The 24,052-nt window shown below is 30.7% G+C and overlaps 3 protein-coding genes across 4 annotated transcripts; 2 read left to right on the forward strand and 1 right to left on the reverse strand.

Annotated features, from left to right (window-relative positions):
• The first annotated feature begins 5,579 nt into the window (after window positions 1-5,579).
• LOC107894527 (U-box domain-containing protein 38) lies at window positions 5,580-7,915 on the forward strand. The gene has a single exon (XM_016819793.2). It carries the CDS (start codon window positions 5,996-5,998, stop codon window positions 7,640-7,642), a length of 1,647 nt encoding a protein of 548 aa, XP_016675282.2. The 5' UTR covers window positions 5,580-5,995; the 3' UTR covers window positions 7,643-7,915.
• A 220-nt stretch (window positions 7,916-8,135) lies between these two features.
• On the reverse strand, window positions 8,136-11,402 carry LOC107894535 (putative uncharacterized protein DDB_G0277003). The gene is made up of 10 exons (XM_016819801.2): window positions 11,127-11,402; window positions 10,981-11,050; window positions 10,713-10,841; window positions 10,562-10,622; window positions 10,380-10,467; window positions 9,975-10,059; window positions 9,824-9,880; window positions 9,234-9,350; window positions 8,808-8,878; window positions 8,136-8,633 (listed from the first exon to the last, which is right to left on the reverse strand). Exons 1-10 carry the CDS (start codon window positions 11,225-11,227, stop codon window positions 8,204-8,206), a joined length of 1,209 nt encoding a protein of 402 aa, XP_016675290.2. The 5' UTR covers window positions 11,228-11,402; the 3' UTR covers window positions 8,136-8,203.
• A 1,824-nt stretch (window positions 11,403-13,226) lies between these two features.
• On the forward strand, window positions 13,227-17,098 carry LOC107894541 (39S ribosomal protein L45, mitochondrial). Of its 2 annotated transcripts, none has more exons than XM_016819807.2 (12): window positions 13,227-13,451; window positions 13,672-13,706; window positions 13,856-13,959; window positions 14,075-14,149; window positions 14,383-14,462; window positions 14,903-14,954; window positions 15,224-15,313; window positions 15,429-15,497; window positions 15,649-15,750; window positions 16,047-16,115; window positions 16,400-16,456; window positions 16,856-17,098. In XM_016819807.2, exons 1-12 carry the CDS (start codon window positions 13,375-13,377, stop codon window positions 16,940-16,942), a joined length of 897 nt encoding a protein of 298 aa, XP_016675296.1. In that variant the 5' UTR covers window positions 13,227-13,374; the 3' UTR covers window positions 16,943-17,098. The 2 variants fall into 2 exon arrangements, with proteins under 2 accessions (XP_016675296.1, XP_016675300.1); XM_016819811.2 differs by having other exon boundaries at window positions 13,236-13,451; window positions 13,675-13,706.
• Window positions 17,099-24,052: the final 6,954 nt, after the last annotated feature.

Raw genomic sequence — 24,052 nt, forward strand, 5'->3', positions numbered from 1 at the left:
TTTTATTATAGTTTTACAGAAATTAAAAGTATAATTAGATATTTTTATATAATTTTTATATAACAATCTAATAAATATAGTTGATGCTTTTAAGTACTAAATTGAAAAAAACAAATTTAAGTAACGAAATAAATACATTAAGGGCTAAATCATAAATTAAGCCTATTAAAAAAAACTCACGCCAGTTGTTTTATTACCCTTGTTCTCTTGTTCTCTTACCCAAGTAGGCGTACAAAATTGATCGTGATCAAGTGCTTTATGGGTCGTCTTAAGCCTTGCGGTTCACCTTTATCCTAAAAATATATTGAGATTTTTTACATGCAAATGATTTACTTGTTACTAATATAGTCTAGCTTTTGCTCTTCTTTAGATCCCTTATTTCACTCTGATAGTATAATTAAATCGGGTCGATGCAGAAGAAATAAATGCATTTTCATACTATTAAGATAAGAAAGTAAAAAAAAAAAACTAAAATCTAATTTAGATTATGCTGAATCACTTATTCTACTGGATCTTACGGAGCCCTATTTATACACAACATCGTCAGGTCTGATCATAGAAAAGATTCTCTTCAAGCGAACCAGCCTATCTTTTGTATGGGACTTACACGGTGGTTAAAACAAAGACACATTTAGTTGTGAATTCCAATGTAGCAGATAAAGGCATATTTCTGTACGGCCCAATCAATAGTTCAAGTCACACACTCCCATGATCCATTTTTTATTCGAGGAATTCTCTTCAACTATTTATGTCATATCAAATAAATAATAGAATATTGTTGTAGTTGAAAGGAAATATCCAAATACATGTCTTAATTTTTTTTTTAAATAATTTCTATAAAACTAAAAAAAACAATAAAAAACAAGGGTAATAAAGAGAACAAGGGTAATAAAGCAACTGACGTGAGTTTTTACACCTGAAGGTGGTCAAGCAATTTCGTTAACAGAATTGTCAGTCTCTTTCGCTCATATTCTCTCAACTCTCTCTCTCTGTTTTTTCTCCAAATTATATGTTATTTTCGTTACAAATTTCTCTCTGTCATTTCTTTTCCCCAAGAAAGAAAAGAACTCCTCCTGCAAATGGTGCCGAAAGCCAAGCGAGATAAACCTGGCAACTACCAATGCAGTGATTGCGAAAAACTTTTTAATTCTTTCGACGAGATGAGACGCTTGGTGGCTGAGGTGCATTCTTTAGAGATGTGCATGAGAGAAAAGAACAAATTTAAGTACCAACTCTATACTTATCAGTATTTCAGTATTGAAATGTATATCTTGACAGTATACTTGTCAGTATTTCAGTATTGACAAGGGTAATAAAGCAACTGACGTTAATTTTGTTTAATAGGCTTAATTTAGCTTAATGTATTTATTTCGGTACTTAAATTTGTTGTAATAGCAAGTTTTTTTTTTTAGTTTAGTTGATGTCATGTAATCTAGTTTGTTTTGAACTTAGTTGGTGATGTATTTAATGTGATTAGGTAGTGTTTGAGCTGATAAATCAACTTTGTGTACAAGTTTCATTTTTCAAGTTTTAATGTATTTAGGGCTAGTTTGGTAATACTTTTGAAAAGTGCTGTAGAAAAGTGTTTTTGAGAAGTGCTTTTGAAAAGTTTAGTTTAAAATTTGAGTGTTTGGTATTGCTGTCAAAAAGTACTTTTGAGAAATAAAATGTCCATTTTAGACATGATATTATAAAGTAACAAATATGCATTTAAATAATATTCAAATTAGTTAATATTATGATATTTTAGTATTAATATAAAAAATATTTTATTATAACTTATTGTTAATATTTTAATATATAATATTAATTTTAAATAATTATAAGTAACAATTCTAAATAATATAAAAAAGGGGTCTACCGTATATTTGAAAACTAGAAAATAGAAGGTTAAAAAAGTAATATAAGACCAAAAGCACTTTTGGCTGAGAAAAAGTGGCAAAATTGCTGCTTTTTCATCTGTGAAGAAGTGCTTATTTTAAGTTGAAAAAGTGGCAAAAATGAGGACTGTTCTTTAATGCTTTTAACAAAAAAGTACTTTTTTGACAAAAGTCCATCAAACAAGTAGAGCCGAACGGGGCCTTAGCGGTAGTAGGTGATGTTTAGATAATGTAAGTGACATTTTGACCGGCTCATGAGCTGGTATATGTAATGGCCTTTATTTAGGTTGTTAATGAAATCATTGAATTTCATCAAAATACTCTCTTTTCTTTGTGTTTCATTTTTGCTCTCCAAACCCGATTCTATTTATTTTCTCCAGCAAATAGACAGCATTGTTGCTCAAGCTTCTGTTAACCACCATTCATCTTTGTCAAAAAACACAACAAGGACACCTTCCTCCTAAGGAGGAATCCGACTGGAGATTCGAAAAACCATGCGCAGCTGAATTTGTGAGGGTGTGGTCATATATACGGAAATGCTGATGAGAGAGATTGAAGCCGAAGATTCATGACCCTGAGTGAGATAAGTTCTATGAATTGCAAAAAGAAAGAGTTTCATAGTTTCAATGGTTGCTGACAGGGTGAAGAGGATCCTGTTTAGCTATTTTAACTTCAAATCGTGCTAGTCAAGGGAAAAAAAAGGATTATGCTTAAATCGAATTGTCAAGTTTTTTAGTGCTCCATTTTGGGTGGCATTTTCATCTCCATATAGCCAGTTTTATGAATTAATAAAGTGCAGTTTGACCAGCAACTATCAGAGCAAGCTATTTAGAACAACAAAATAGGTGGCTTGAGAAGGAACTTATTTCGAGATAGCCAATGACAATGAATTATGCGAACATACCAATGTCAAAGGAAAATAACTTCACATATTTATGTCAACTTGAAGCTGCAGTTCGAGCTTGGAGAGGGATGCTCGCTGCTGACTTCTTTTCCTGCAGAAGATGTTACTGTGAACTGGTGAAATAGATTAAAAATAAAATTAAAGTATCAACAAAATAACAGGAACGAGGAATATGAAGTAGAGCCTTAGTCAGCAGCTAAATAGAGTATGCTGAGACTAACAATAGTTCTTTATTTGTTCGTATGTCTCTGACCCTGTATAGAAGGATATCAACTGAATCAAAGCTATTGCTTTCTAGATAACGATACTAAGGCCAGACTTTGTGTCTATTAATACTAAGAGATGACTTAAGCATACCTCTCTGCAAATTCGATTGGTGTTTCGCTAGGTCTCCAGGTACCACACATGACAAACGACGACCCATGATGCCATAAGCTGCAACAGATGCCATTGACTTGCCTACCTAGTAAAGATTTTCATGTTGGTCCCAGAAATACTACTTTACCTTCAAAAGTTCTGGGAGTATCTGTCTGTTGTATGTGAGGTATTTTAATTTGATTTGTTTTGTTGCAAATTGTTGTGATAATTATTAACTCTTTGTGTGGCGCTCTTATGCTTTTTGAACATCTTCATTATTTCAACTTTGGATCTTCATAACAATTGGAATTCAAGTGCAACAATGGCTAATATGGACTACTTTTCATTGGTAGAAGCTTGCCACCCAATTAACACCCCTAAAATCAATATAATATAAAAGTAGTATTAAATAGAATGATGTATAATTGATTTTTCTGGAAAAGTGAGAAAATGATATAAAGATGATAAAATAAAGGTTTAGTGATGCCAAGAAAAAATTGAATTAAGAAGTATGGTGTGATACATTAATCTCAAACAAGGACTAAATTATAAAATCATGAAATGTTTATAGTTAATATTCAAAATTTGAGAGGTTAAAGTGTAAAAATTAGTAAGTTAAAGGACCAATAATGAAAATAATCCGATTTCTTATGACATGGAATTGTCATGGAAGGACTAAATTGAATAGGTATAGAAATAAAAGGGACTAAAATTGAAATTTAATCAAAATTGAGTTGTGACTCAAGGATGAGATTTTGAAGAAATATGATGGGTAAAATGACCAATACCCAAATTAGATAATTATATGGTATAATAATTAATGATGAAAACTGTTGAAATTTAGTTAGTTGAATATTTTATTATTTTATAAAATATAGTAACATTTGATTAATTAATTAATATAAGATGTTTTTAAAGAAAAATGTAGAAATTTCTCTATCCATCCATTGCTTCTCACATTAGCTATAAATAGGTGAAGAAAAGTTTTATTTTTCTAATAATTTAGTCCTTTATTATGAAACCACACTTTTTCTCTCAAATTCTTTTATAATTTAACTTCAACTTGTTTACACTTGAAAGAACTAACTAGATGCATACACAGGTTTGTAAATAGAGGAAAACTATTTCCATGTTAATTTACTTTTTATTTTTCCATCAATCCATCATTAATTACCATACATATTTATATTTCAAGAGATGAACCCATTTTTCTATTGTGAAAATAAAGCTGAAAATAGGTTAATCAGTTTTTTTTAGAATGAATTACTTATTTTTAAATAAATAACAATATTTAGAAAAAATAATAAAGTGTTACTTTCTTACTCAACCATACACATGTTTCGTTAGATGTATCAATTAAAATATATTATAATTATTTTATAATTTTATATAAATTTAAGTTTGTGATTGATATAATTTAAATCATTTTATAATTTCTTTTATATATTTTGTAATTTAATATTTTCTCACACTTTTAAAAAAATAAAATAATAAATTTATTAAAAGATATATTAGTCATCAATATATTAATATATTTGAAATTTTTTAATATTTAAAAAAAACCAATTAAAGGATATATTTATCATTTAAGATTTCTTTATGCTATTACCTTATCTATTCCACTAGACCAAACACTTGTGCGATTATCATATTCATTCTAATCTAAATTACTACCACACTCATTCTATTTCATTACAACTTTATTTCATTCTCATATAATGGCAATTCCATTATAGAATAATGGTAAATACATTTCAACATGGCGAAGTTAGAAAATCTGTTTAAAGGGACGAAATTTTTTTGAGAATTATACATTTTTATGTTAATAAAAATGAAATTTCATCATTTTTAATAGTCTATATCTTTATAATTTTAAAAAGAAATTAAATATTTTATCATTTTTAAGGGGTCAAAGTGTAATTTTATCTTTATTAATTTATAATTTTATCAATTTTAAAAAAATTTAAATGAAAAATTTCTTATTTTAAAGAAAACCAGGGCCTCAACCATCCCTTGGCGACATCCTGCATTTTAACTTGGTGCATCATGTTTAATCTTTAGGATAGTTAATAGTTTTCCTCACCAAAATTGATCTATTTCCCTAAATTTAAAAAAATATCTAAATTCCTATTTTTTTTAAAAAGGCATATTTATGTAATTAATCTAATAAATAATATGCAATTATATATTCATATTTTAATAGGTACATAAATAAAATAGTTATTAATTAAAGACAATATGAATAAAAAATTTTAAAAATAACATTCCTTTCAATAAGACGTAACAACACCTCTCAAACTTAATAAAAATTGATTTAATCAACTAAACAATATAACATTATATAATTATTAATTAAAAATAAAAAAATACGTTAAAAAAATAAAATAAAAAAAATTACTTTTGAGAGGACCAAGTCAGTGGAATATAATGTTAAAAAGAAAAACTAGTTTTTTTAACGCAAAAGTAAAAAATAAATAATTATCTGCTCAAATGTAGCTGATTTGTGCAGATTGTTTAGATAAACCCTAACAAAATCCATTCCCAACAATTATTCTAAAGAATCAGTCAACTTTTCTATACCTTTACCAAAAATTAAAATTATAATACTAGAGTAGTAAAAACGGTGAAATATCAAACTAAGCCTTCTGCCTCCCAAACAAAAAGACCACCAAAGGCAGCAAAAAGCCAAAAACAGGAAAGGACAGTTTAGTAATTAGACGCTACAAACCCAGCCTAATCTTTCGAAGAAATAGTTGTGAGGCTTACCATTTACATCTGCTCTTTGCTTTCCAGCTCATATATTCTCTCCTTCCCCATTTCTGGCTGCTAAAAAACCCTCAAGAAAAGTTTAGATATGGGAGGAAATGGAAAGCACAGATGGATATTTTCATTTTACCAACGTTCTAATTCATCATCTTCTCCAAAGCAATCCAAAACCCAAACTCCACATGAATTCCTTTGTCCAATTTCTGGGTCTTTGATGTTCGACCCTGTTGTAATCCCTTCAGGTCAATCTTTCGATCGACTCTCCATCCAAGTCTGCCGTGACCTTGGCTTTACCCCTACTCTTCAAGACGGCTCTACCCCTGACTTTTCCACCATCATCCCTAACCTCGCCATCAAAACCACCATCCTCGCTTGGTGTCGTGACCACCATGCTCAGGACCCTGCCCCACCTGATTATTCCTCCGTTGAAAAAATCGTCCTTTCCAAGATTCAAGAACAGACTCCTTCGAGATTGACTTCGGGTCCTGACATTCGGGTCTCCGAACGGGAACTTTTGAAAGCGGTGGCTGAAAATCCGCCTGTTCTATTCTCCCACGCCGTCACGGAAATAGGTTCATCCGTTAACGGTAGGTTATTGTGCTCCACCTCCACCTCCTCTTCGTCCGATGAATCTGTTATCGTAACTGCCAGTAGTCCCTACACGCCGTTGCCACTCTCTACCCGCCCCGCGTGTTTCTCAGGTTCCGGTTCTTCATCTTCTTCTACTGAAATTACCTTGTCTGAAGCTCCAAATCTCAAGTCCCAATCTTCTTCTTCGTTGGAAGAACAAGAGCTCGTTTTAAAGCTCAAAAGCTCCGATATTTTCGAGCAAGAAACAGGTCTGGTTTTGTTAAGGAAAATTACGAGGACTAAAGAAGAGGCTAGGGTTTCTATCTGTTCCCCTCGGCTACTTTCAGCTCTCCGATCTTTAATCACTTCCAGATACAGCGTTGTTCAAACCAACGCCATTGCTTCACTAGTTAATCTTTCATTGGAGAAATCGAACAAGGTCGTGATCGTACGGTCAGGGTTTGTTCCTCTTTTAATCGATGCGTTAAAGGCGGGATCCAGTGAGGCACAAGAACATGCTGCCGGCGCGCTCTTCAGTTTAGCTTTAGAAGATGAAAATAAGATGGCGATTGGAGTATTAGGCGCGTTGCAACCTTTGCTTCATGCTCTGAGATCGGTGTCCGAGCGCACTCAGCACGATTCAGCTCTCGCTCTTTACCATCTCTCTTTGATTCAGTCAAATCGAGTTAAATTGGTGAAACTCGGCGCCGTTTTGACTCTGTTATCGATGGTGAAGTCGGGGGATTCAGCTAGTCTAGTGTTACTGGTACTATGTAATTTAGCTGCCTGCCCGGAGGGGAAATCAGCGATGCTGGACGCCAATGCGGTAGCGATATTAGTGGGAATGTTGAGAGAAAGCGAATTGGTTTGCAAAGCAACTCGGGAGAACTGTGTTGCCGCGTTGTTTGCTCTGAGCCACGGTAGCATGAGGTTCAAGGGATTGGCGAAAGAAGCTAGAGCGGTGGAGGTTTTAAGGGAGGTGGAAGAGAGAGGGAGCGAAAGGGCCAAAGACAAAGCCAAAAGGATTTTGCAGATGATGAGAGATAGAAAGGAAGATGAAGATGATGAGATTGATTGGGAAGCAGCTTTAGAGTCGGGTGGACTCAGTCGGACTCGCCACCGAGTTGGTAAAGATGATTTTGCTGCAAATTCTACTGATTTCTAGCACCTTTTTCCTTCCCTTCCTTTTTCATTTTTGTTGGTGGGTAATTGGGTATGTAAATGTAATAAGAGAGAGGATAATTTAGGTCTATGAGAAGAAATTTTGTGAATTTCTAGGGGGTTTTTTTTTCCAGAAACTTGTTTATAATTTGGGATTTTAAAATGTATAGGTAAATTTCCTGTTGGGTTTTTAGGTTTTTAGACTTTATTGGATTTTTGTATTTAAAAGAAAATATGATTTAATGTTATAAATTAGTGAAATTGGAAACTTCTACCTTTTTTCGACTCTTCCAAAATTATATAATCAATCCTAAGATTCTTAAATATATATATATAATTGATGCAAACAATTTTTATTTTATTTTTTGAAATAAAATAAGAAACAAAATTTGACTTGACTCCAAGAAATTGAAATTAAGAAAAAACAATAAATTAAAATCAAATGTTACATTACTGCTACATTTAATTTTTGAAAAATTGTTTTATCAAAAAAAAAATTGACAAATTGTAAAATATTCATATTCGATATCATGTTTAAGATTCAGCAATAAACCCGAGATATAAATCAAGTTACAGTAAACAATCGTATACTAGAACGATCATAAGACTTCATGTACGGAAGCAAATCAAAGGGCCTCAGTGTAGATGTTAGGTCTTTAATTCTAAGATCAGCCTGATCTGCTAATGCAAGAAATCGATCGAAAGTATCGGCATTCCGAATGACAGAAGCAATATAAGTAACAGGGTCTGCCCTTGATACGAGATCAACAGCATCGTTGATGATTCCTTTGACTTCACTCGTATTGATTCGTTGAGCAGTAAAACTAGATGCATCTAAATCATGGGTATCATTTACCTTACCATCACCAGGAAAAGAGTTCAGAATACTTCCTTCCCAATTGTCGATATATGACTTCTTTTTGTTCAAAAGAATGGCTAGTACTTTAACAAGATGTGGAAGACAAGATGGATCATAAATAACATCTGCACCTAAACTGCATCATAAACAAAGATTGCATCAGTTTTAACTAACAATAAACCAGAATTATATTAGAAAAGTGCGGATTTGTTCATCTAAGTATTCATGTTAGAGAACAGGCAACAGTTCTCTTATTCCCAATCAATGAAAACATTAAACATGCAAATTAGATAATAAACAGTATACTCACATAATTTCTGGCATGAAGTTTTGCAGTTCCTTTTCTGATGCTGATTCCCAAGGCAAATGAATGCATTTAACCTACGAATAACAATTTATTTCAGCTTTGACGGTGACGTGATAATTTTTTTTCTTTTTTCAATTTGGTTAAAATAGATTCAAGCTACAATGATAAGAAGAATGATTCATCGGGTTAGTTATACATCGGAATGATTTTTCAACGATGCCAGATCTTTGAAGACTGAGTCACTTCATTTATTTCCATTATTGTTGTCACCAATCATAAACTCAATAGAACATTCTTTCTTTCATGGTTATGGTCCATCATCATCATCTCAGCTTACAGGTTTATATCTGGGAATGTCGTAATAAAACCAATATAAAGATGCACAAGAACCTGATGGCAAGGAATGAAATGTCCGTGACTAGAACTCACCACATTTTGATTTTCGATACTTGTTTCGGATAAATTGGTTTCTGTATTCAACCGGTTCTTCTCCAGATTAAGCTTCATGTTAGCTAAAGTCGACAAGTCGCCATCACTTAATATCACCTGCACCAGATAAAATTACCATGGTGTTGAGTGTTGACTGCTGATTATCATTTATCATCAAACAACTATGAACTCTATGATAGTAAAGATTCAAGAAAAAAATTATTCAATCCAGAAAACACGAAACATGCTCTTTCAATCTCTATCAGTTATAACAGAAGATGTGCTTTGAACAGCCTTTGCCACAGAATAATAGAAAAGGAAATGAAAGATTAACTAACATGAACAACTAGTAAACTGCTTTTAGATTTGAAGATGCACATTCTTTTGACGGTCGTATGACTCATAAAGAGTGACTATTAAACATGTCCTAGCTCATGTGGCGGAAGATTTCCAGTTCAACTATAATTCACCAAAGCAGACAACCAAACAATAAATATTAAGAAAATAAGTGATTCATTCAACGTAAGCTACATTGATGCTTTATTAATGGAGATAATTTTTTAATTTTACTATTCAGTTAAATAACAAACCTTGGAGGCTTTTACATGAGCTAGACAAATTCCAACCAGACCAACACCAGATCCGACCTGTTTTTTGATAATAAAAACCTGAAGTAAATAGAAAGATCGAATTCGAGATGATACAGTATACAATCAACCAGAATTTGAACAAGTAATTAACCTCAAAACATGATTTCCTCGAGAAAATATGTGGATAAGAAAGTATGAACTCAGAGAGGAAAAGACTGGAAGGCCAAACTGAACACCTGTATAAACCAAAGCCATTATAAACAAATTCATCTTTACTTACATGCTAAATAAAGGAAAATGCAAAAAGAATAGTAACCATTACATGTATAATTGAAAACTGTTTTATGCAAATTTGTGAAGTTTTAGAAACGACGACTTTTGAAAGCTTAAATTGAGCATATGCACCGGACTTAATAAAAATCTTTGATATTCCTCGTATGATTACATGTAAAAGAATGTGTTTTTCTTGTTTGTGATTATGAAAAAATAAGGCGGTTTAGAAAATACAACATGCAAGATAGAAATCATTGGACAAATATGAACAAACTAAACATACCCTGTATCTCCCTCAAGCATGTTGAGTGAACACTGTAGCGGGACAACCAGTTTCCGTGATTTTGGACAAATCGATAGTTTAAAACAATCTATGTGATCCAGTAAACAGTTGAATGTGAGATAATACAAATAAACTGTAAAAGCTCTCAAAACCAGCAAGAGATAAATAGTATCTGTTACTACCAGGGAAAAGAAAAGAAATGCATTTGCAGACTCTCTCATTTTCTCTGACTGGATTATCGTCCTAGAAAAGATTTCATCAAAAACAATTTAAGTTCCATAAAGATTAATGTTTGAAGATCAAAACAAAACCGATTTGCGCCAAAATCATTACCTTGAAAGAAATCATGTAGGAAGCATATTGTTCATACAATTCATCCAACACATTACCATGGTTTGATTCAATCTCTGTAATAAGCTTCTTTAGAAACTTCTTCGAATAAGATTCATAGCCTTTCCCTACCTGTTATAATTCATAAAACTGAACCATGCTTTAATGGTCACTAATAAAAAGAAGGAAATAAACAAAACAAAAGATTGGTTTATTCATAAAACTAAAATTCCCTTATCATCCAAAATTCCAAATTAAAAGTAGAACTCACAGCTTTGGTTAAGCAATGATCCCAAATAAAGCTTTGAACTTTCTCAGTCACCTTTCCTCCACCACATTCCCTAACAAAATATCTCAAAATGAAACAAGCAAAAATAAAAATGATTGTTCACGTGCGCAGGGTTTGTGAAAGCAAACCTGGCTAAACAGAGCAGAGTATCGGTGGTTTCCATGGCGAGAAAAGCGGAGAGCAGGCGGAGCTCCGAAAGAGACATCGAATCCAGCTCCTGTTCAGCCATCGTTGCCCGTTGGCGTCTCTTTGGGATATGCCAGGGTTTTTGGAGGTTTTAGGTTTTATTATCCAGGTGGAAGCTGACTCGGTCCATGTTGACTCAATTCTCCGAGTTGAGCTCAGAGGCCCTATCTCGAGCTCAATCCGATCTTGTTTAACATTGTTTTCAAATGGCCAACAAGGTTTTATCAAATCAAATAGATTTTCATTTTTTAATATATATTTTAAATAATTTATATTATTAAATTACATTATTACATCTAATATATATTTTTAGCTTTAAATTTAATTATTGAAATAATAATTAATCTCAAATCTGATCTTGAATATGAAAAATTGATAAATAAATTATTCGATTATATATCATATGTTTAGTTGATTTTAAATTGAGTATCGAACATTAAATTTATCATTTTCAATATTCGAACCAGTTTCAACTTAATCACACCCTTAATTGCTAATTATTATACTTTGACAAAGCTTAAGATTTAACTCATGTACTAAAAATATAAAAAATACATTAATATAATTATTAAAATAGTTAGTATTTTTGGTTAAATTTGACAATATGACACATTGATTAAGTTATTTTTATATGATATAGACAAAATTAACAGCAAATAAATATGCTAAGTTGAATTTTTTATAAAAAAATATTAATAATATTAATGATTAGACTGTAATTTTCAAATTAAAAGAATAAAAAGATTAGATCTATAAAAACCACCAATATATTTTGAGCTAAAAATTTTAGTTAATCAAAACTTAACTCAGCAACTTAGAAGGTTTAATTTAATATACTAATTAAAATTTAAAAAAATTTCTGGTTAAGTTTATTACTTAAATTACACCCTAGCGTTGGATTAATTAATTATTTATTTTACTAAATCATATAATAAAAATTTAAAGGTTATCATATCATCTGTTTATATATTTAGAATTTAATATTTTTATTTTTATTTTTAGGATTTTAATCTCATTACATTTCAAATTTAAAAATTTAGTTTCATTTGTTAATATCATTATTTTTTTGTTAATTTTACAGGTGTAATATTTTAAAATTTTCAAGTATAGCAAAAAGAATAATATCATAATAGACCTAAATTTAATAAAAATTTTGAATGGCATTAATAATTCTTAAATATTCACATAAGAATTTTAATTAGAATAGAATACTTAAATTAACTAATGATATTATAAAAGTTGAGATGTCAAATTATGATAAAATTAAAATACAAAGATTAAATCTCAAATTTGAACAAAATATAAGGATTAAGATTGAAATTTAATCATTCTTATATAACCTAAAAGAATAGAGGGATTATAATTGAAATTTAACCAATACTATTTCATGTAAAAAAGAGAGAAAAGGAAATATACTAGACAAATGTCATGTAAAAGAAGGCCCTTCCTTCCTTCCTTCCTTTTTCATCTATAATAGTATAGGTGAAATTAAAATATTCCAATTTTAACTTTAATTCAATGCAATTAAAAAAAGTTATAATAATTTTATTCTTTAATAAAAAATAAAATAATATAGATTTATTTCATTCCGAATTTGTATACAAATAATATATATTCACATATTTATTTATTTTAAATGGTTAATGCATCATTTGAGATTTAATTTTGGCAAATGTTTTCGTATTAGAACTTGAATTTTTTTTTAAATTAGCCTTTAAATTTAGCAATTGTTCTCACATTGAGATTTGAAATTATTTTTATCTAAGTTAGTCCTAAACTTGATAACTGCTCTCACATTAGGACTTAAACTTTTGTTTTATCTAAGTTAACCCTAATCTTGACAATTATTCTCACATTTGGACTTAATTTTTTTGTTTAACTTAATTCTTGATTTTTTTTAAAAAAATTAGATAATTAAATTTTAAACCCAATATGATAATAATCGATGTGGAAGTTAAACAAAGAAAGTATTAACCCTTTTCTAGAACTTAGCAACATATGTCCAATATAAGGCCTATTAAGCCCAAATTTTATGCTGCATAGATCTTCTATGTATTGTAGTTTTTTCTTCTTTAAACCCTTGAAGAATCGTGAACCAAAACCCCTCTGCCCTCTCTATAATTATCAAAATCAAATCAAAATCTCTCAAATAAATAAAAGTTTCGAAGTTTGATTTACAACCAAAAGGAGATGGCTCTTTTAAGAAGATTCAATACTATTCGTTCTCTTTATCAAACCCTTGGGATGCATCAATCTTCTTCATTCCTGTAAGTTCTCATTTACTTCTTTGAAATTTCTACTTTGGGTCCTTCAAAAAGAAGGAAAAAGAAACCTTCAAATGTTTTGATTTATGGGTTTGTCTTACATATTTTAGAAATTATAAAATGCAATGTTTGGTTACTGAGAAATGGAGGGAAATTGGATAGAAAATAGAAGAATATCCATTTTTTTTATATATTGAAGCTTTGATTTTTTTTTTCCTACCAGAAGCTCAAGAAGCTATTCCACTGGGTTTTCAAATGGTAAGTAATTTTCACTTTGTAAATTTCTACGGAATCTGATAAGTTTACTTTATAACATGAGTTAATTTTCATATGCTACCAAAAAATCGATAAACAAATAGAAAGTATTTCTTTTGATCATAAATTTATATGCTTTTCATTGTTCTCAGTATCTCAATTCTACGGCCAAGGTGTAACTTCTTGCTTATATAAGACACAAACTAATGCTCTTCCTTGGACATGTAGAAACACACTGACACTTCGTTCAACCATGGTAACATTCTGAAGTATGAAATGCATAAATTAATTTATTTTTTATTTTTATTAGACCTCTTGATGCTAGATGCTGAGGCAGTTAATGTGGCATCTTTTTCTTTTTTTGATTTTAGGCTGCCGAATTGTTGATCTTTTTGAATGACAAAAAGTCCTTATCCACACAAGCGCCTACACAAACACGGAAAGTGGTTTGTAACACCTAAACTGCCCATATTCTATTTTTATTCATTTCTATTCAGGTTCAGAATGATTGTTATTTCCTTCATGGTGCCTATTATGATGCAATTTTTATGCATATATGTTTTTCTGATTTGTTCTTAGTTGGACCGTAGATGGAGGGAATTTATAATGGTGTTCTATTATTCTATAATCAGGTTTACAAATTAATTTAAGCCTATGCTGGCATCGTTTTTAATTTCAGGGAGCTCAAATTTCTATGACTAGCCCTGGATTTGTGTATGAACCTTATGCACTTCGTGAACCGATCCCATTTTGGAAGAGGTTAGTCTGACTTTCGTGAAGTTGTTATCAGACCATGCTTAAAAGGAATTCTCCTAAAAGCGCCTGTAGCACTATATTGAAAGTCAACTGTTTATTTTATTCAACCCAATATTTAAGCTTTTTTTGTTGGACAGGATCGATCTTGTGAAGAAGCAGATAAAAAATGCTTGAAACTAAATTGGGTGGTTGTCTTTTCTGGACATAGCTATTTGAAGACAAGGTTAATAAATTTCAAGATTTAGGGCGAACTAGAATTTTAAAAATGGCTTGGTTGCCATGTTAGAACCGGTCCAACTTCATATTGTGTTGAAATTTAGAAAATCACTCGGTTCATTCTCATTAGACTTACGTCTTAGTATGCAGCCTTTTCAACTTATTTTCACATACAAATCATTAATATGCATTTTTCCTCAGATGTCTTCTAATCTGTGGTGTATCAGGTATTTTACAAGAACCGGTTGGAGACAAACAAAAGAAGATATCAAGTCTGAGGTACTTTATCCTGTTTATTCTAACTCAACTTTATAATGTTAAAAAATCTTGCTTTATGTTGCCATGACCATCCTTTTGCAGCGCCATCTGGACAGGATATATTATTTTTCTGAACAATCTCTCTTCTCCTTTCCTTTATAATACCGTGAATACAAGATAATAATAATGTGAATCATATTCAAAATGCATTGTAGAAATGAAGATATAGACTAGAAGAGATCCACTGCATCATTGTCTAGCGAAGTTACATTCTAGTTTCTTGTTTGCAGCTCAAGAGTGCCTATGCAATTGCTAAGTTAAGGAAAACGGGGTACTCAAAACAGAAGTTCTATAAGGAAGCTGTAGAATTATACAAAGAGGTATGCAGATCCAATATCCTGAATTTGCTATTACAATTATATTGTTCACTCTCTTAAATTTATTCCATTGATGTTCTTTCTCTCCATTGCTGAAACTACTTCTTATTTCTCACAGATAAGTACTCTAATAGCAAATGGTGACAAAACATCATTACGGAAAGCAGTTACAGAAAATATGTTCTCTGTATGTCTCTGCTCCTTCTACATGTGGTCATTCTGTTGGTTTTCTAAACTTCTCGTGTTTCCTCTTTTTATGGGTTGGTTAGGCTACTAACAGCATATTGCTTTCTAATTTATACCTAATCCTGCGTGATTCATCGTTTGATATCTGATAGGCACTCAAGAATGAAATTAAGCAAAGGGAATCTATATGGAGTAAGGTTTACTGGGAGTTGGTCGAACCTATTGTTAAAATACGAACTTTGCGAGCACGATTGGTTAGTACCCAATTCATTATTTCTTTGAAGGTGTCATTGACCCAATACAATTTTAGGTCTTGCATCTTGGCATGGTAACTAAAATATTTCAATCAGCATAATGAATGCTGTCTGTATGCTTGCAATATTCAAGTCAGACCCTTTATATAAGATTGTGATATAGTTTTAAATCATAAAGAATATTTTATAGAATTGGAGAAAAAATATAGATTAAAGTCCTAATCTTAATTAATTACCGGTGTCACCTTTTGTTTATTCTAACTAGTGGCTTGTCTTTTGGTGTTTCTACATTACAGATTGGTGTTGATAAGAATGACCTTAATAAAGCTTTCATCCAACTTACTCTCGAGTTCCTGACTAAGGAGGTAAACTGATCCTACTTCAATTTCCTACACATCTTCATATTGTTACATGCTTGTCAATTAGATATCGATTAACCTATTTAAATCAGAACATGGTCGATCCATACTTTGTAGATATCCATCCTTGATATGCTGCCTGCTTATATGACATTGCAGCCATATCCTTTGTCATTTATGGGATGAACTTTATACTGTATTATTGATGGTTCTGCAACAGTTGTAGAAGACCACTTGTTAATATCATTGATCATGGATTGACCTTGATATTGTCTCTATTGTTTTGGCAGAAATTCGAAGCATATGATTCTAAAGGCGCTGTTGTTGCTGGGGATAAAACTAAGGAGGTATTGTTCATTATTCTTCTATATGATGTCGACCCTTGATTGTTTCCTCCCTTTTAAGTTCTCCTCCATTTGCTCGGTTTAATTTTTTGCGACATTCTGACTTCACTCTAGAAGACTTAAAATTCGAATTGCTTAAGAATCTATTTTAAGTTGGTCAGTTAGATACTTGGAGATTCTGGAATTAACCTATTTGAAAAGATATACTATGTCAAAAAAAAGGACTGTGGAATGAAAAGGCATTCACGAAACTTCGGGCGCACTTAGATGGTATACCATTACCACTCCATATTCACATGCATTATTGTCTGCGTATCCTGTATCACAGCTGATACCATGACTATGTCTGACTTCCTCTGCTTCGAACTATGCATGTAAAAATCTTGTCTCTGTGATCTGCAGGTTCTTGTCCGTTCCATCTGGGTATTCGAGAAGTCTCTCTTTCATTCCGGGTCTCACTGGCGTCTCTGCGGACGAATTAAAGTGTGAGCCAACTATTATTTACTGCAAAGTTCAAACTGATATTTCTGATGGCAATAACGAATAATTTACGCTTACCCGATTTTGTTTGCCAAACTTCTTGTACATTAATTCTATGCATATTGATAGATTCAATCCATGGAGTGATTTCTTAAAGGACTAAAATTGATTAGCAGTTCACAGTTTTCAGAATGACATATATTTCAGGATCTGTAACTTGCCTCAATCAAAATATGGAAAAGTTTTAACTACTTGAGCCAATGTCTATTGGATAGAGTAATAAGGTCTTTTGTTTAAGGTTTCAGTTTGAATTTTTTGATATTTTTCATGTCTGGGTTCAGGTTTTAGTTATTCCTCCTTAACAATTTTGTGTTGTCTCCAAATTTATGAATATTAGATTATGATATACTCATTATGTGGGTGAAAATAGAATTATATAAGTATGTTTATAGAAAAATTGATATGATTAATAAATAAGGATCGGTTGAATGATAAAATACAATTATTAAAAATAATAGACATTTTAGTTTAAATCCTATTATTTTTCTGTATAAAATATATGAAATCACAAAAAGTAAAAAAATATATATATTTGAAAGAATATAATTTATTTTGTAAAGTAAAGTTTTTAATCATTACTCGAAAGAATTTAGTATTAGTAGAGATGAATAAGTTTAATATCTATAATTATTTTAAATGTTTTATTTATAAAATTATACAAATTAAGTTATATTTTTATGAAGTTTTTTATTTTTTTATATAATAACTCGATAAAAATTTGATTATAATAAGATTTGAATCGAGAACATTATGTATGATAAATTTGTCACCCACTTCGGACTATATACATCATTAACTTGAGAAGAAAATTGAGGTTAATGTATCAAAATGTATCCTCAAACCATTTCAATATATTCAAACAATCTCTTATATCAAGCTTGTAATAAAAAGAGGCCATAATCATTAAATCCATTAATTTTAATTAAGTTAATTTTTTTTATCTTTTTAATTTTATTTTTAAACATGTCATAATTTTATTAATCACAAATATTTAATCTAAATAATTTACTAAGCTTAATATATCAAAATTTAAAATTTAAAAAAAAAAGGAAAAAGGAAAAGAAAATAGCATCTACTGGAAAATTGTGTACCTGTATAATGATCTTGGGGTTCGTGGGTGTCAATAATATTAATCCTAATACTTACAAATTATTCATCAATTAGATGAATAGAGTTTATGCTATTTTTTAAAGAGTTTTAATCTTTGTAACTAATAAAATTATGACATATATAAAAATAAAATAAAAAGATAAAAGAATACTTTAATTTAAAATATTTATTTATTTAACTCCAAAATAAGTATAAGGGCTTGTTTAAATTGAGGGGCTTTTATTATTTTTAGCCAAAACTTGATCATTTTCCTTTGGTGTAAAACATGAGGTTAGTCCTTGCACTTCGACAAAATTTGATATTTAGCTCATGTAGTTAAAATTTTAAAAACTAAGTCCTACTTTTTTAATTTAAAAATCTTAGTTCAATTATTAAAATTTTAAGTATTTTTCGTCAAAATTTATCAAATTGACAAGTTGATTAGGTTGTTCTCATGTGACGTGACATATGATTGGAAAAAATAAACATGTTAAGTTGACAAATTTTAATGAAAACTACTAACGGAGATAATCACTAAACTAAGATTTTTAAATAAAAAGGTAGAAGGATTGAATTTTTAATTTTTAAGATATAGAGAGTAAATTTCAATTTTTTTCAAAGTACAGGGATTAACTGCATATTTTAAACTTTTCCTTTTTATCAGGAAATAATGCGCAGGAAAAAGCTTAAAATAACTTAAAGAAAATACAAAATCAATATATGAATTCTTACAGGCAAGCTATCAGACTCGCTTTGCCAGTGGTCTTCTGCTTGATTCTCTCGTTCATTATTTGTTTGGTTCCTGAGAAAATATTGGATTTTGCCTGTGGAATCAAGAACAAACTGAGAGCTTTATCGGTTGCTTCAAATTTCGTAACTATTACTGCTTTGGTACATTATATTTTCTCTCTCATCAACGATCTTAGTTTTTTATTTTATTTTTCATCAATTTCTATTGATATACAACATCAATCTGATCTGTAATTTTATTGAATTTCATTCTATTTGAGCAACAAATTTTTTGAATTTAAATTATTTTATTTTGCTCTTCTTTTCTTCACTGAATATTATCTCAAAGTTTTATGTTGAAAAGATGTTTGAGGTTTTGCCTAAATGAAGTGCTATTTCTAGCTAATGAAATTATCTCAGGAGCAAAGTAGTCTTCCTGGTTTTTAACTTGGGATGATACCATGAAATAAGCAACACTTTTGCTTGGCATGTTTTGCATATATCCATCAATAAATACACAAATATTCAGAAATGACTTCATTGTTTTACTTTGGATGATAACAAATACTTTTGGGGTGGCAAACCAATTCTAATGGCGGCATTTCTAGTAACCCAAACTTTAGTGTTTACTGTGTTCTTAGATTGCAAGAAATATAATAGTCAAATTTTATTTTATTTAGCAGGAGAAAGAATTGGAATGGGGCAAAAGCTTTAGAGCTTGAGAAAAATAAACCATTTTGCCCGAACCAGGTGTGTATGATAAAAACCGATAAAAGTACAGTGGAAGCTCTTATACTAATAATTAGATTGTATTTTGTTTCTCTACAAAAAAAAGATGGACAAATTAGTCTCTGTACATTAGAACAAAAAGTAAATTAGTCATTTTATTAAAAATTTTATCTATTTTTACTATTAAATATTGGTCATTGTATATCAATATAATGTACATGTGGCACATTATTTCGTTAGCTATGTTAATTTTAACAATAAAAATGTATGAAATTTTTAACAAAAATGATTGATTTACTATTTGATTTAAGGCACTCATTTTTTAATAGAAATGATAAAATACAATTTCACTTCTAATACTGGGTTCTCCATTATATTTTTACTGATAAAAACAATGTTTTTGAGTTATAATTCTTTAGCTTGTATTGTGTGTTATGTTAGGTAATCAGTGGTAGAATAGTGCATTGCATGTTTCTCCATTTCACCTTCTACATGGTTATAATTTGCTATTTTTATATCTCTTATGCTTGAGGGTAAATGAATTATACTTAAAGTCAGACATATATTGCATTTGACACTTATCTATATTTGCATAAAATGTATCCAATATTTATCTGAATTCGAAGATATATACACATGTAAGTAAACACATCTGTCTGCAGTTTTTTATTCTCAAACTTTGAACAATTCAATAACAAACTGGCTTGTATTAATATATATTATCTATATATGCATGAAATATTATTATCATCTATATATGTATATGAATGATCCACATGTAAGTAAGCACATTTTTATTAAAAGAAATTAAAGGTAAAGTTCCATAAGTGATTTTTAAAGAAAATAAAAAGTCAAATAGTTTAGTAACTGAAATTGGCAAAATAGTCTTCAAATCATTTTCTCCTTTTTTTGAAAAAAAAAAATATTTGTACTAACAAGTGGAGATTAGCCATATTTCACCTGCAATTTTCCTTCTGCCTTGATCATCCTATAAAACATATAACTTCAATTTTATTTTTTTTCAAATTAAACTTTTGGTTATATAATAATCCACCATGTCTTTGATTATTCATCTTGTTGTCACACATGGCTGCCTCCATCCATGATTATGATGATGATCTTGATGATGGTTCATAACCTGCTCTTGACATCTCTTCAAACCATCTTCAGTCACTCTATGTTTCCATGATTCTTCAACTTTCTCTTCTTTTTCTTCATTGATTTTAGAGGAAATATCTTGATCATTATGACTTCTTAACAGATGCAATCTCAACCGACCATTTTCCCTGACAGCATGTAAAATATCAGGTCTCGGTATTTTAACCTCTGTTAACTCCAGTCTCCCATCTTTTCTCACCGGTTTTAGGTAAAAACATGGCTGCCCATTTTCATTCAATGAAGAAAGTGGTGGTGGAAACAACTTACTATAATTCCTTTCTATTCTCATTTTTTCATTACTTCTTTTCTTTCTCCATCTATCCCTTTCTCTTTCACAAAACTCGACCATCTGTTGATGATAATGATGATCATTATCATCATCATCATCATCAACAAGAATCCTTCTCTCTTCACAACTCTCCAACCCTATACTCTCTGTACATGACATAAGTCCGTCAACCCCACCACCTATATCCTCTATAAATCCTATCCCACCAGGGTCTTTCATTTTCAATGAAGGAGGTGGCAACGGTGGCGGCGGCGGAGGCTGCGATATAAGTTTAATATCATTGACAAGTACTAATGAAGAGGACACAATAACATTTGGATTAATAACCCTAGGTGTTTTATCATTGAAAATCAACCCTAATCCACATTTAGAAAAACGAAGATAATTACGAGAATTCATACTAATGTTTAATAAACCAAAAATAGTACTTCAACATGAATTGTGAGTAGTAATAATAAAGCATTGATACAAGTAAGTTTTAGTGCAAAATAGTTGAAAAAAGAGATGAGAAGAAGATGAAAATGGAAATGGAAAGAAAAAGATCATATTCATATGAAAAATAAACGAAAAAAAATAAAAAAATTATTTTAATTTTTTAAAAAAGGATTTGAGGAAGAAGAGAAGGAGATGGGGTTATTAATAACATCCTCAAGCCAAAGATAGGGAAAGAAAAAAAAATTAAAAGAGAAAACAAAAATTAAAGAGAAAATATGGTGAAGAGTGTGCCAACGCGAATAATAGAGTAAACGGTGCCGGGTCCCATGAACTATTGCCTTAACCTTCGGTATCATCTTACCATTTATTATAATAATAAATTATGTAGTTTCATTGATTTCTTCTTATAATTCTATAGTCAAATTAATGGGATGAGCCATTTGGCAATGGCTGCTAAAGATACTTTGGACTTGAAGATGAGTTTCAGATACATGTATGTTTTTGAAATTAATAATATAATTTTTTGAGAATTTTAAAATTAGTTATATTATATATTGTATGTGTTTATTATGTATTTAACATTTATATTACTATGTCATATTTAAATGTGGAATGTGGATATTTTTAAGAAAGAATTTGTACAACATAAAACCCCATAATGGATTGCCTTGTAATTCATAAATTTACGAGTAAGATGGAATCTTTGTAGTTTAATATAGTGTTAAAAGAAACGTAATTTACACTGACATTCACTCGGATTTAATTAAAATAACAAAACGATAACTCCATTTTTAACTCATTTATTAAATTTTAGAAAAATAACAAATCAGTTGGCATATCTCAACCCTGACCCAATCTGGGTCTGATTCCACTTCTCCTTCTTCAAATGAAAAAAACCCCAGATAAAGTGTTCAAACAGAAGTTAGGAAAGGAAAAAGTGAAGTGATTGTTGCTGAGAATAAGCACTTAGAGTGAGCTTAACCCGTTTAAGGTAGGTACAGGACCTGAAATGTTATTTCATTGTACCTCTAAACGCTCAAGTTCAACAAGGTTCTGAAGATCTGAAGGACGTGTACCTTGTAGGTTCTGATGACCAATTTGGATCCGAGTGACGCGCTTGTACTCTGAGCAGAAAACGTGTTTCCTGTTGCATGGATCCGGGTCGGTTCACCCGAGAGATTCGGGGGGACCGAGGGTCTTCTTAAGGGCTAACATGGCAGCAACATCGTGGCTTGCAGTTATCTGGGATTTAATAGAGATGAAAGTTGATGAGTTTTATTTTATTGTACTAATTTAATTTGAATTTTTTTTAAATCGAATTGAATAGTTAAATTAAAAAAACAGCCACATTAAGACGTTGTCGGCAATATGACTAAATTTCAAATTAAAGAACATAAATAATTAGTATGAGCTCTTAGTCAATTGTTTAAAAGTCAATGTTTACACATACTCTATATTGATTAACGAATTTTCTAGAGAGGGATTGCTTGATGAAGCATACTAGTTGTTTAGGGGTATGAGAGACAATGATTGTTTACGTAATTGCTGCTCTTAGGGACTTCTTCAAAACAGCTATACCTCGAAGGTAACAAAACTTCTTAAAAAATAATGAGCAAGGCTTTTTTACAGATATATTAATTTTTACATTATTTCTGGATTTTATTTTACGATTTAATAAATTAATTTTGATTTGAAATGTTTCACAAATAGTGTAAAGGTTGACATTTGTGAATGTGAATCAATTTGTTCGTATTGTACTGTCATGATTTCATTCTTCACTTTTATACTTAATTTTTATAGTCGATGGATTTTAGATATTAGAAGTGGAAGCATTTGTGAGTTCATTGTACCTTGTCTAAATTGCGTTTGGTTTAGGAAAGATAGAAAAATAAAAAATGCAGGGTAGGAAAGGTGAACCAATTTGATTGTATATGTCATGAAATCAGTAAATATGAATCAAAATGGAAAATGAAAGTCACTAACAAGGGAACGGTAAGCATCTTTTGCTGTGACAAGCCCTGATCCGACCAACACCACCCACAAATATCGGGCCCAACATTGTTAGAAGAAGGTCGATTACCCAAGATTCGGTGACACCATATCGCCATCAAGAAAACTTGCTAATTTCAAGTCATTTCAAGTCATCTCAAGTGCCTTTAACAAGTAGTTCCAAATCAACATACGACAAAGCACGATTGTAGCCATGCAGTGATTTCACTGCAATATCTGATTTTTGTTAGTGTTGAAAAACTTAATTCAAGATTGAATTTTTTAAATTAAGCCGCTCAAAATCTAGAAATTAATAAGTCAAATAAAGAATTAATAAATTGAACCAAATGGTAATTAAGTAGATTAAATTATTTTGTAATAGTACATGGATTAATTTATAAGGCGAGTATAACGAAAATTTGATTGAAACTTTATACATGTCCCTGATAACAATTTATCATGTCCTTCAAAATAATTATTCCATGATTAAAGTTGAATTAGTAGAGGTGGGAGAGAGAAAATAAAATTTGCTTCATCATCTTTTCTTCTTCACCGTCCCTAGCAAAGAAAAGAAAGAAAAAGTTTAGGTATTTTCCTCCATTGCCGTGAGCTTCCAAGGTCTCTTGGTAAGTGGCTTTTTC

This window comes from Gossypium hirsutum, chromosome A08, assembly GCF_007990345.1.
Source record: "Gossypium hirsutum isolate 1008001.06 chromosome A08, Gossypium_hirsutum_v2.1, whole genome shotgun sequence".
Taxonomy (NCBI): domain Eukaryota; kingdom Viridiplantae; phylum Streptophyta; class Magnoliopsida; order Malvales; family Malvaceae; genus Gossypium; species Gossypium hirsutum.

What these genes read in the sequence shown, in the direction of transcription:
- LOC107894527 (XM_016819793.2), top strand. Translation starts at nt 5,996, where the DNA reads ATGGGAGGAAATGGAAAGCACAGATGGATATTTTCATTTTACCAACGT.
- LOC107894541 (XM_016819807.2), top strand. Translation starts at nt 13,375, where the DNA reads ATGGCTCTTTTAAGAAGATTCAATACTATTCGTTCTCTTTATCAAACC. An exon ending in TTACAGAAAATATGTTCTCT is followed by an intron (nt 15,498 to 15,648) that starts GTATGTCTCTGC and finishes GATATCTGATAG; the next exon opens with GCACTCAAGAATGAAATTAA. An exon ending in TCGAGTTCCTGACTAAGGAG is followed by an intron (nt 16,116 to 16,399) that starts GTAAACTGATCC and finishes TTGTTTTGGCAG; the next exon opens with AAATTCGAAGCATATGATTC.
- LOC107894535 (XM_016819801.2), bottom strand. Translation starts at nt 11,227, where the DNA reads ATGGCTGAACAGGAGCTGGATTCGATGTCTCTTTCGGAGCTCCGCCTG. An exon ending in CCTACATGATTTCTTTCAAG is followed by an intron (nt 10,623 to 10,712) that starts GTAATGATTTTG and finishes AATCTTTTCTAG; the next exon opens with GACGATAATCCAGTCAGAGA. An exon ending in GTATCGAAAATCAAAATGTG is followed by an intron (nt 8,879 to 9,233) that starts GTGAGTTCTAGT and finishes TGTTATTCGTAG; the next exon opens with GTTAAATGCATTCATTTGCC.